The 13,371-nt window shown below is 36.5% G+C and overlaps 1 protein-coding gene across 4 annotated transcripts in view; it reads left to right on the forward strand.

Annotated features, from left to right (window-relative positions):
- FAR1 (fatty acyl-CoA reductase 1) overlaps positions 1-13,371 on the forward strand; it is a 58,284-nt gene that overhangs the window by 38,372 nt on the left and 6,541 nt on the right. Inside the window, exons 5-11 of one of the 4 annotated variants that reach the window (XM_042475173.1) lie at positions 697-874; positions 1,424-1,468; positions 1,564-1,691; positions 3,576-3,643; positions 6,114-6,285; positions 10,562-10,691; positions 12,412-12,539. In XM_042475173.1, the coding sequence (XP_042331107.1) occupies positions 697-874; positions 1,424-1,468; positions 1,564-1,691; positions 3,576-3,643; positions 6,114-6,285; positions 10,562-10,691; positions 12,412-12,539 (849 nt within the window). Of the gene's footprint in view, positions 1-696; positions 875-1,423; positions 1,469-1,563; positions 1,692-3,575; positions 3,644-5,642; positions 5,815-6,113; positions 6,286-10,561; positions 10,692-12,411; positions 12,540-13,371 lie in introns of all 4 variants that reach the window. The other 3 variants (XM_042475191.1, XM_042475166.1, XM_042475182.1) reach the window with 3 other exon arrangements.

Below are 13,371 nucleotides of genomic sequence, written 5' to 3' on the forward strand. Positions count from 1 at the left end.
ATCACTTTAAATCTTCCAAATAAGAATAGCTGCAGTAATAAAGCAATGGACTTGGCTGAAAGATTGCTAAAGACAAAGCAAAGGAACTTCCATTTTTTGTAGAATCTTTTAATGGTCTTACAGTATACAACTGAGTAGTTGTTGGTACTGGTATATTCTTTTATTTTTTTAATTTTATTTTATTGCCTTGTGTAGTTAAAAGGTCAACGTAATATTTGAGCCTTGGACGTTCCTGCCTTCAAAGTTTCAGCTAACTTGAGTTAGCTTGGCTTAAGCTAACTTAAGTTAGCATAAAATAGTATTTCCACTTGTCTTTTGAAAATGACCTGAAAGTGTATATTGGATCTAAGTCACATAAGCAAAAGATACCACTTCCCTTATTTTTAGTAATACATCTCACCCTTTATGACTTAGTCCACATGGTTCGTGAGGATTGTCTAATTTGCCAGAGCCTCTCTAGGGAGATGCACGTGCTAGCAGTGCTAGCAAGGGGATGGGAAACTCAGATTTTAAAAACCCCAAACAACTTGTCATTTATACAAACTATGGGGCATCTTTCAAGTGTCAATTTTTAAAACTGGTTACATTTTTTAAAAAAAATCTGTGACATTATCATGCAGTATAGACATTGTGAGATATTGCGTAATTTGGACTAGTATTATAGGGCATGTATTAATAAATATTTTATTTCTTTAGGTGGATGGATGACAGCCTTGTGAATGATATTACACCAAAATTATTAGGGGACAGGCCTAATACTTACACATATACAAAAGCTTTGGCAGAATACATTGTACAACAGGAAGGTGCAAAACTAAATGTGGCCATCATAAGGCCATCAATTGTGGGTGCCAGCTGGAAGGAACCTTTCCCAGTAAGTCAATTTTTTTTCCTTTTTAAATCAGTCTTCCCTTGTTAGCAGGTATTGCTGGATTTCAAAGTGCCCATATTCCAAGGATATAGGTGAAATATATCTGAAAAACAGTGTAGCATGACATGATTAGCCTGACCAAAACTAGAATTGGCTGGAAGTCCATTCCTAGATTTGGAAAAAAAAAAAAATCAAATAGTACAGCATCATCCAAAAAACTTATTTAAAAAAACAAATTGCTGTTCTTGAAAGCTTCCAAGAAAGACACTTCACCATTTTTTTCTAAAAAAAAGGAGATCTGGGGAGATTAGGAGTACTAACCAGGATATAAATAAAATAAAATAAAATAAAATAAAATAAAATAAAATGGGGAGCCACATGCAAGCCCAGGACTGCAGTTGGACAATGCTAAACAACCTCTTTTTGGTTTAGCCCCTCTTGCTAATGGAAGGAATCAAGAGGAAGAAAACCAGCTTGCTCATGTGAGTAAGCATAGCCAATAGCACCTTAATTTTAATAAATATTTAATTTTTATGTTTTGTTTTCAAATAGGGGTGGATTGATAACTTTAATGGACCCAGTGGCCTTTTTATTGCTGTAAGTAATATGCATTTAAATACTTTTTGTTTTGTTTTTGTCAAACTCAGAAGTTGTTTGAAATGTTATTCTTATTGTATGCCTTCTGTTTCAAGGCAGGAAAAGGAATTCTTCGAACGATGCGAGCCTCCAACAGTGCAGTTGCAGATCTTATTCCAGTAGATGTAGTGATCAACACAACAATAGCTGCTGCTTGGTATTCAGGTGTTAATAGGTATAACAGGTGACAATGCAGTTTCTAAATGGATTAAGCAGTGCTTATATGATGTTATACTGTAGGTGTATATTACTAAATTATATTGAAAATTATATTTGACAATTGTATTTGCTCTCACAACCATAAGAAGTATAAAACCTATTCCTACTGTTCCAGGCTATATTATCATAGCTACTGTGCACTGATGCTTAAACAGGTAGCCACACCTTAACCTACCATTCTGAGCCCAAAATTTAGGATAACACTTTGGCATATATAACTTCCAAGAAGAGTGTCCAAAGACCAAGTAGTTTGTTGCCTTTCGTAGAAGGCCCTGCATTGTTAATGAGCCTTGTGAGGTGCAGTGTCATTTCAGACAAGGACAGAGTATTAGATGGATTTACAGGACTGTTAACTGGTCACAACTTTATCATACTTCATATTTGACATGGAGCACCCCAAAGGCCTAGGGAGCAGCTCCTCTGCCCCATTTCATCCATTTGAGAGTACATGAGTCGAGAAAGGAAAACAAAGCAGGAAAATGTGACAAGCAGAAAGGAGAGAATTCTGAAACTAAAACCCGGAACAATTAGGTTAGGGTTCAGGAGAACCGAGCAACCGCACGCACCCGAACCCTAGCATGCTCCGGCAGCACCATCATGCCGACCTCTGGTGCACACAGGGTCGCCATGATGATGGAAGTGCGGAGCCATGTCCGCACGTCACGACGCCGAGCCTGCATTATCAATGCACGACAGTGCTCCAATGGTGCACTCATGGCGACAGTTGCACTCACCAAGAAGAACCTGCTATTACCGGGTTCTTTTTAATGCGGAGGGAGCCTGCGTGGTTTGGTTGCTGCGAGCTCCCTCAGGAGTAAAAATGGGCAGCTCCAGCCCGCCCTTTCGGGGCAGTCTAGCAAACCCCTAAATTGAAAGCAATGTAGACGATGATTATGAGGAATGGAGAACTAGTAAAGAATGTTGCAATAATCAGTATAAGATATAATTAAAATAAGAATTGTTTTAGATAGAGAAATGTCAATTTGAGAAATACTGCCAAAATGAAAATTCCAGATTTGGGCAGTTTGTTGGAGTGAGAAAAGAAAGTAATTTGTGCTATATCCAGTGCTCTGCGAGTAGCACTGCTTTTCCTCTCCCCTTTCCAGTTCAGCTTTCCATGCCATTAAAAATTGCACCTGGGGGGTTCCCAGCTCTGCACAGTTGAACTTTGGAGCACACAGGAGGTTGCAATGGAAAGGAGGAATCACCTTCTTATGGTTTTGCTGGATTCAACTATTCTGCCAACAGTAGTCCATCCTTGGATTCTTTCTTTTAAGAGATAATCCCAGATATTCTAAACTAGCATTGACCGAAGAGAAACCACAAGTGACATAGGCCTGTTACAGACTGCCAAAATAAAGCTGCTTCGAGTCTCTTTGGAGGTATGCTATTTAAATGATGCATGGGTCCTAAGAGTCCGGAGGTCACGCCAAAGCCACACTCCAATCCTAAGCAATGGAGTGCAGCTTTGGTGCAGCTTCCGGATTCTTAGGACCCATGCATCATTTAAATAGCATACCTCCAAAGAAACTCGAAGCAGCTTTATTTTGGCAGTCTGTAACAGGCCATAGACTTCTTTGACATGAGTGTTCAAGCATTTTCTAAAAAGGGAATAGGAGAATACCCTCTGTATTTCCCCCCTTTCCACTTATTTTGAAATGTCCAAAGCCACTTTTGGATATTTAGGCAAATTATTTCTGTTTTGCCTATCACTTGAGTACTAGAATCATTTTTAAACAGTGCTACTTTATCATTACTATTTGTACTATAATTGTTGTCTTGCCTCTTTATTTTGAATATTTTGTAATGCTTGGAGAAAGGGTAATATGGAAAAACATTTATTTTCCAGACCAAGAAATCTTATGGTATACAACTGTACAACAGGTGGCACCAATCCCTTTCATTGGGGTGAAGTTGGTAGGTCTTTTTTTTCCTTACATGACATAATTATTACAGTTTTTAAAAATATCTGTTTACTAAGGTTCAAAACTATGTATCATGTTAGATTCACTTAGAATTAAAAACTGCTATAAAATAGAACACCAGTTCTTCTCAACTTTGCTGTGTCTCATTGCTTCCTAAAATAATTTTTAAAGCTTTATTTCCATAGACAATTGTCATTATTCTTGAGACCTTTAACGAAGTTACAGAATAGTTGTGCAGGGCAGAAAAATAGTATAGCACACTTGAGATGGAGAACAACCTTTAATTATTTAAAGCTATTTATTGTAAACCTTTTAAAGATATATTTTTAACTGCATAAGTAATAAGAAGTACATGATAATACAAAATAGCTTTTAGCTGTGATTATGGGAATTCCACAACAGTGGACAAGACGTACAGGGGCTTTCATTTAAATAATACCACTTTAAAGATGTTCTTCAGTATGAGGCTGATGCAAAACTGATTCTAAGCATTACTAGTGGTCTGAGGCAGACAAGTGTAGGAGAAGGTTCTGTGTAAGGTGCTGAGAGTAGGGATGGGCAAGTTCATCAACCTCTGTTTCTGTTCTTCATATTTTTAATTTTTTATTTATTTCGTCCTGTTTCCACATCAGTTGATTATTTGTTTAATATTGCATGAAAATTTGTATGCATTTGTGTGTGCATTTCTTTGTTACATATGTCTTTTTGCATTCATTTTGCCTAATATACACAGTTTGCCTCATATAATGTACATTTGTACACATTTTTCTAATTAGAGAACTGAACTGCAGAATTGTGATTGCTCAAGAATAACCATTTCATTTCCCATATTAATTTGGGAAGTGAGAATTAGATTTGCATTAAAATGTAAGATGGATGAATTTCATGCCCATCCATAACCGGTGATCACATTTCTGAGCCAGAAGATTTGCATGCATCACTTATTAGTGAGGAAGCTTTGCAAGATTGGCTTTTTGTAAGCTACCTATTATTGGCAGCATGTGAGTTTATGTTTTTTTTTGAGATTCCAAGGTATCACCAGCATATAAACCCCTAAAATATTTGGGATTAAGTTGTTTTTTATTTCTAAATATTTTGAAGCACATACTTTTTCCATGTTTATTTTTCCATAAATAAAATTATGTTACAATGTTCTATATTCATTTTCCCTCTTTTTGCCCCATGAAAATTTAAAAATAATTGCAGACTGTTTGTTGTCAAGTTAATTTTGACTTATGGCAACCCTATGAAGAAGACACCAGAAAGAGCCCTGGTCATCAGTAGCCCTGCTCAGACCTTTCAAGGTTAGGGCTGTGGGTTCATTTATTGAATCAATCTATCATGCACACTGTGTCTATTCAGAATAAGGTTGTTGTTTTTTAACCTTTGTAACTATAAAATGAGTTTATCTTATTTCATTTTAATTATTAGGTCAAGGTTACATTGTCACTAAGTATGGAACTGTGTGTCAGCTAGCTTGGTTTAGGCTATGTTACTTTTACAGTAAAAAAAAGTTTATTTTGGCTGATTTGGGAGGGTTTGGGGATAAGGAAGTAGAAGGCCAGTGGTGAAAAGTTTCAAATTGATAATCTAAAATATACTTTAATGAGGAAATTTAACTTGAATGTATGTGATACTAAAACGCTGGGCTAAAAGCTGTAATTCACCATACTGGGTTTTTAATACATTGGTTTGAATGGGTATCTATCTATGGAGATCTGTTTACAGAGTTTTAATAATAAAGTAGAACAAGAAACAAGGAAGAGTAGCTACAGCCACTTTGGAGAACATAACAAGCTGAAAAAATGTTCACAAATTGACAGTCAGACAGTTCAACAAAATGCATATTTAGAATTAGTTGTTAATGAAAAATATGCCAGAAATACGGGTTGTAATTCAGTGAGTGTTGTAATGTTTGTTGTGATGTCCATGGAAGTCCAATACATGAACATGGTTATTATCAAAGCTGTTCCGCAACTTTTCTTTCTTAGAATACCATGTAATATCCACTTTCAAGAGGAATCCTCTCGAACAGGCCTTCAGACGGCCCAATGTAAATCTAACCTCCAATCACCTTTTATATCACTACTGGATTGCTGTAAGCCATAAGGCCCCAGCATTCCTGTATGATACCTACCTCAGGATTACAGGAAGAAGCCCAAGGTAATGGTGACTAGCTCTGTCTTGTGTCCCTTTGGCTTTTTGCAAACCCATGTTTACACAATTAATACATTGACTAAGGTTTTTGTTTGTTTGTTTGTTTGTTTGCAATTGTGGTTGAGTGAACCATTCAATCAAAGGACATGTTTGAACCAAGTATTCTATGGCAACAGTAAAAATGGTATTGTGCTAAGTCACTAAATTGTCAAGATATCTAAGGCTGACTGAATTTGCTACCTAATTGTGAATTCATTCTTTAAACAAGAGCTACTCAAAACATGTTGACCCTTATTTTTCTGCAGAATGTTACCTAAATTTGATTTTCAAGAAGAATCCTTTAGAACAAGCAGTAAGGCGTCCCAATATTAAATTGCAGTCCAGCCCACTTATACATCATTATTGGACTACAGTCGGTCACATACTTCCTGCGTTGTTGTACGATGTTGTTCTCAGGTTGACAGGTCAGAAACCGTGGTAAGAAAGAAAGGGCTAATTTTTTGCTAGAAAGGTGATGGAAGCTTCTTGGTGATATAGATCAACAGCATGAGCTTTTACTAATAGAAGAATCAACAATAACAGTAAAAGAGCTGGATATTTCTTGGACCTTAGAGGCTGATTAAGCTTCACTTTGTTAAAGTGAATCTAGCAAGTGCAACAAATGACTAAGCTCTCTGAATAATTCTACTCTAGCACTGTTATTGAAATTATAAGCTGAAATGGATGGAGAAGGGAAGGGAATAGAAGAGGTACAATGTTTTTAAATGAATAACACTGGTTACTTACAATGCATTGGATCCCACCGTCATTTGGCTTATAATTCTTCCGGCTAAATTCCTAAGCAGGCAAAAAGTTATATTTAACTGGTCTAAATTGCATAATTATTTTACCCTCCCTATATTAAAGCTTTTTATTTTTTAATGCCACAGTTTTTAAGCTTTCTTTTACAGAACTGATGTTCAAACACCCTCCACTACTGACATCCAAGGAGATGGAAGCGATCTCAAGTTCTGTTCTTTCCATAGTTAACATAGCATTGGGGGAGAAGGAGAAGGAAACATTATTCCTCACTTTTTGACTTTTAAACTATGTTTTTAGAATGTCTTTTGATTTAGGAACTCTTAATCAGACTTGCCCACTGTCGTTGTAGTATCATCATTTATCTTAATAAGTACAGTCGTCTCTGTCCATGGATTCTTTATCCATGGATTCAAGCATCGACAGTTTGAAAATAACAATAAAATAAAATAAAACAAATTCTAAAAAGCAAATTTTGCTTTGCCATTTTATATAAGGGACACCATTTTACTATCCCTTGTATTTAATGAGACTTAAGCATCCATGGATTTTGGTATCCACGGAAGGTCATGGAACCAAATCCTAGTGGATACCAAGGACCTGCTGTTAATACAAGTTAAGTCATTCAGCATGCACAAAAATTACTCAAATGTAAAGCTTGATTTGGTCAGTTTCCTTCATTTCTATGGCATAGATTGGAAGCAAGGACAAATATTTATACTTTTATCTATAATAAAGCTACATCATTCCCAGCTGCTCATACTAGACTTCCCGTACTTGTGACCCTCAAAGCAACCATGATATGTATACAGACATGGGGAAACCTGCACTACTTGCTGTTCTGTAGAGAAATTTCTTTATAACCTGTTAACAAAGTTCATACTAACCACCATTCAAATTTAGAAATGTTAACTTCAGTTAGTGTATGCCTGCTGTTTACTGCTGCTACTAAAGCTTCAGTCAATATTGCTATACAGGTAACATTTAAGTTGGTCCAGTCCTAGTGCAACCATTGTTCTTGTTGAACCAAAATAATATGATTGGCCAATAGATTTACCGGGAAGTAAATAGCCAAAGTGGTTGAGGGAAAGGATGTCCAAAACATATGTTTATCTTTATGAGTATAGGAATCATTTTATTGATTTGTCCATGTTGAATCATTATAATTTTTACTAATGCTGAATGTATTCCTGTGATTGACAACAAAGTGGTCCACTCCAAAATAACGCAGTAGATGTAGGGTATTACCTAGGTATGAAGGATAAAATATCAGCCATCCATTCAAACAGGTGGTAGAATCTAAGTCTTTTTTAAAAGATGTAACGTAGTGTTGATAGGAAGGTCATGATTAGAATTGCAAGTTGAATTATGCAGCTCTGTTCAAGGCCAGTCAAGTTCAAGATGCTTGAAGTGAAACCCAGATTCCTCCTGCCCCCCACTTGGCCATGTTTGCAAGTGCCTTTCAGACACTGATTCTTGACAATCTATTTCCATAGCCTAATGCCTGAAGTAGTTCATTTCAGCTTGTTTCGTGGCATGGCAAATTCTAGAACTAATTTGTTGTTGTGTACCTTCCAGTAGTTTCCAACTTATGGTGACCCTATAATAGGATTTTCTGGCAAGATTTGTTCAGGGGGGGGGGTTGCCATTGTCTTCCCCTGAGGCTGAGAACATGTGACTTGCCCAAGGTCACCTAGTGGGTTTCATGACTGAGCTGGGAATTGAACCCTGATCTCCAGAGTTATAATCCATCACTCAAACCACTACACCAAACTGGTTCCTCTAGAATTAGTACTTGTTCACATATCTAGAGCAGTGAAGAAAATTTAACTAAGAAAAGGGCAGAGATATCCTTTAGCAAGATATCCAACTGAATCATGTACTGATCCTATGGTATCCAGAAATGTGACACTACATGGGTGCAAGAGTAGTAAGGATAGCATAACAGCTTTGTTTGCAAATTTCTGGATTGAGTTGCTATGGGAATGCAGTATGTCTGTGTAATGTACAGGTACAGCAGCTGTACCTCTTAGTTCTTCACTAATACTGGGAAGTCTGGAATGTGTGAGCATAAAACAACTATCTACGACAGATGTGGCTTGCTGAATTCAGTGGCACATATATTGTAGCAGAAATACTCTAACTTAAGTGTTAGTCTTCACTTACTTCCTTTCATATGCTTTTTGGAAAATATAGATATGTTAAACTAAAAATTGCTTATTTAGAAAGGGAGTGACTTTTATTATATGTGCTCCACATTCAGTTGTATTTCAAAAATTTAGTGCCTTCCTCTACTATTAAAAATACCTACATTGAGTATTTTCTTTTTGTGTTCGGCTGAATTTTTGTGCTTTTGAATGTTTGGGGAAAAGAGCTTTGGCTAAGCTCTTTATAATATGGGGAAGTTGTGTGTTTTCCCTTGATGTAGCTCACACGTTGCTCGGTTTCCTCTATAGGTAATGAGTTAAACTTCCTCATAGAACAAGTGTTAAAACAGTTTCATTTACCTTGTACTGGCTTTCTGGTGGCTAGGTGTTTTCAGAATGTGTGTCTTCCTTTGAGTATTACTATGCCAACTGTACTTAATTTTCTAAAACTTTTATAAACACACATGCATGTACACATAATAGAATTTGGTCTTGTTAGTATAGTGAAATGGCCATAATCTGTATTTTAAAATTTAACTTTCCAAAACTGTTTTGGGTTGTTGCTGGCTTTGTTTTCCATTCCCCACTTCTCATTTTCCCTGCTCTTTATTATCTGTGCCTTACATCATAAGGATCAGGCTGGAAATGAATGTTTAGCTTAGCTGCTTACTCTGATCTGTGACAGTATAATCAGATTCTGTTTTGACTGTTTGCAGCAAGACAAATATCTAACAGAACACATTTTCCTGACAAGCTGAACATGTTTGGATATTCAAATTTATGGGATTCAAATTTATGCACTGTATTAATATATATTGCTTTCCAGTTTGATCCTAATAATAGACTCCAATGTATTTTGGCAGGTTACTTGTTATTGCCCCAGTTAGGCAATGACCATTTATAGAATATTTCTGCATATTGAATAGTAGGCATCTGTATTCATACAGTGCATTTTATTATTCAGTATAACCAATTATGAACTTGGAAAGAGATAATTGTTTTGTAATGAATGTCCATATATCACTTCCCTTCTTTGTCTGTAGAATAATAAAGGGACATACAGTGGTGCCTCGGGTTACGAAATTAATTCGTTCCGCGGCCGCTTTCGTAACCCGAAAAGCCTTCGTAAGCCGAATTGCCATAGGCGCTAATGGGGAAAAGCCGCGTTTCGTGCGAAAAAGCCGAAAAAAGCACCAAAAATTTTCTTCGTATCCCGAAAAAACATTCGTAACCCGGAACAATGATTTCCTATGGGATTTTTTTCGTATCCCGAAAATTTCGTAACCTGGGTATTTCGTATCCCGAGGTACCACTGTATCTCATTATGTGAGTCTCCTATATATAAACCATGTGAATTACAGTACTGAGCACCCGCCTTTGTGGGGGAATTTCCATTTGATAAAACTGTGGCCAGATATGTGTTTTCAGGAGTCGAGTGAAAGAGAGAAGGCATGATGCTTATCACTTTAACAGTTGGTTGTGCTTTGATCTAACCAGTTATGTTAATGGATGAAGGCTCTTAATTCATTTTTTCCACATTTGCATTGAAAAATAAGATGTATCACTCCTCATATTAAATCTCTTTAAATACATATGTAAAATGTAATTTTTATAATGCTGTATAAGCATGTAGTTGAATTTTTCTCAGAATATGGAAATGGTATGCAGAAATATTCTAATTTTGTAGAATCTGTTGGAATCTAGTAGACAAATTAGTGGGACATGCATTGATATAATGTGTCTAGGCAGTTTATCTGAACCTTTTTTCAGTGTGATCTTTCTGAATAACTTCTTTCCCTGGACTATAGGATGATGAAAACAATAACACGTCTTCACAAGGTTATGATGTTACTAGAATATTTCACCAGTAATTCTTGGGACTGGAATACAGACAATGTCAATATGCTTATGAACCAGCTGGGTCCTGAAGACAAAAAGGCAAGTAATGATTGTTACTTTAATTTGTCTTTCATTGTAGTACTTAAACATTAATAAGTAAAAGTTTCAAAGAAAGGAGTAGAATGAAAGCCAGAAAAAAATTGAGAAGGTAAAGCTACAATGCGATCATGCCTTTATTGTTGTAACTCTTAGTTTTTCTCAAGCTGATGTGAAACATGCAAGTGTTGTCTGCACTGGTGATCTTTATATGTGAAATCACATAGGTTTAAGTGGAATTTGGTAAGTCAAGACCCAGGTAAATTCCATTGACTAAAGTGGATGTACTGTAATTGGAAAGAAACAGTGAAATTTAGCACCTTATACTAATTCTACATCATTCTGATTAATCCAGGAAACATATTCAGTATAGCTGTATTAACCATATAAAAAAATACAATACATCCAATATCCACAAAACAGTGATACCTTTATTTAGACAAGCAAAATGCACAAAATACATGATGCAAGTTTTTGAAGCTCCACTGGCTTCATCAGGCAAAGGTGTTTAAAAAATCATATAAAAGTAAAAGTAATCCATTGACATGAATGTCTAGTTGTAGCTGATTGTAGGGGGTGGTGCTCATCTCAGTTTCTAAGCCAAAGAGCCAACATTGTCTGAGGACTGCTCTGGTGGTCCATGTGGTCAGTATGACTGCACTGAACACTATTACCTTCCTACTGAGAAGTGTTACCTATTTATCTACTTGTATTTGCATACTTTCAAACTGCTAGGTTGGCAGAAGCTGGGACTAGTGATAGGAACTCACCCCCATCATACAGCACTCGGGCCTTAAACTACCAACCATCGAATTGCCAAATCATCAGAATTAGCGTCTTAACCACTAAGACACTGTTCTTTTAAATTCTGCATATTGTCAGTCCCAAAGGTCTGAGCAGCTTGTCTCTAAAGTGGTACAACTAATTATTAATACTGCTGAGCTGTGAAGGTTAAGTAACTTGTAAACCTGAGTAAGTGATTAACATCTTTGCTAAATAATATACAAATAAAAATGTTCTCAGAGTCCTTTTGTCTGTGTTCTTCTTGAATCCTTTTTAATGAAATCAAACAAAAAAATTCATTATATTTATTATTTTAGGGGACCCTTAGCCATTGTGGAATATTTAATATTATTCTAATTAATTCTTTCTAAAAGTGGGAATTCTTAAGTTGCCTATAACTTTAAATTAGATACCATCAAAGGTCTTATTACTTTAATTCCTTAACTTTCTTTGCAGTTGGTTATTGGGTAAGGAAATAGTGTTAGTAGGTCAAGCCCCATTGTTGCTAGCCTTCTAATGTGTCACAGTTTCTGCTGATATCAGGCCTAGTTGGAGCTGACTGGCATTTCCCTAAGGAAATGGGTTGGGCCTAGGAATTTCCTAAAACTGACTTACAACTACAGTCAGACCTCTGTATCCAGAGGGGATCCATTCTAGCCCCCCCCCCCCCGCAAATACAAAATATGTGGGACCTCAAGTCGCTTTTTCCTTAACAGCACATGTGGCCATTGGGGACAATGGAGCTTGTCATCTGCAGATGCTCATATCCGCTGATGGCAAGCGCACGGATAGGGAGGTCTGACTATATATATTATAGATCAGTTGTGTTGATTAATGAGATTCTTGTGTGTTAATCATGAAGCAGCCTCCATCCATTAAAATTAAAAGCAACATTTGATTATTTAAATTTATTTTAATATGAACTTTTTTTTAATGACAGGCATTTAATTTTGATGTTCGACAGTTACACTGGGCAGAATATATGGAAAATTACTGCATGGGAACAAAGAAATATGTATTAAATGAGGAAATGTCTGGTCTCCCAGCAGCTCGAAAACACTTGAACAAGTATGTTTATTTAATATTTTTATAGACTAGTACGTATTTAGCTTGACCAGTGTGAACAACATGTTGGTGTAAATTACACATGCCCCATCAGCAATGAAAAGACACATTCTTGAAACAAGTCAGTATAAAGCTTCCATTAGTAAATCTTTCAGAGAAAAAAAAATCTAGTGAACATTCAGATTTGTAATTGATACTCTTATTGTGATCAAATAACTGGGAAAATAAATAGCTTTCATGATACATAGACTAAATGAATGAAGTTCACAAGTAATTTACACAATAAATTTGAGTGAGAATCCCACACTTTCTTCTGTTTGTTCCTACCTTACTAGGCTAAAAGATTACAAATGAGAGCCAGACCTCATTACGTTTTTCCTTCCTTCCTTCCTTCCTTCCTTCCTTCCTTCCTTCCTTCCCTTTTTTCCATACTTGTTTTATACTTTCCAAGGCCTGTGAACTAGAAATTAGGGAGACAATAATGCAGTATGACTATAGCATTTGTGAGCAAATTAACCATCTATTATGAAGCCAAGCCCTCCCTCCAGTCCATCTGCCTTGGTCCAGGCCTCGGAGGTAGAGAGGAACTGCTGGACCTCATCCCCTTTCCCTCCACCACTCCCTTCTCCTTTTGTGTCGTGTCTTTTTAGATTGTAAGCCCGAGGGCAGGGAACCATTTAATTAAAAAGATTATATGTACAGCGCTGTGTAAATTTACAGCGCTTCATAAATAAAGGCTAATAATAATAATAACTTCACAGTCATCCATGAAGGCCAGAAATCACTGCGCAAGTATGTCCACTTATTTGAAGGACCGAGAAACATCCCCCCCCCC

This window comes from Sceloporus undulatus, chromosome 1, assembly GCF_019175285.1.
Source record: "Sceloporus undulatus isolate JIND9_A2432 ecotype Alabama chromosome 1, SceUnd_v1.1, whole genome shotgun sequence".
In the NCBI taxonomy this organism is placed as follows: domain Eukaryota; kingdom Metazoa; phylum Chordata; class Lepidosauria; order Squamata; family Phrynosomatidae; genus Sceloporus; species Sceloporus undulatus.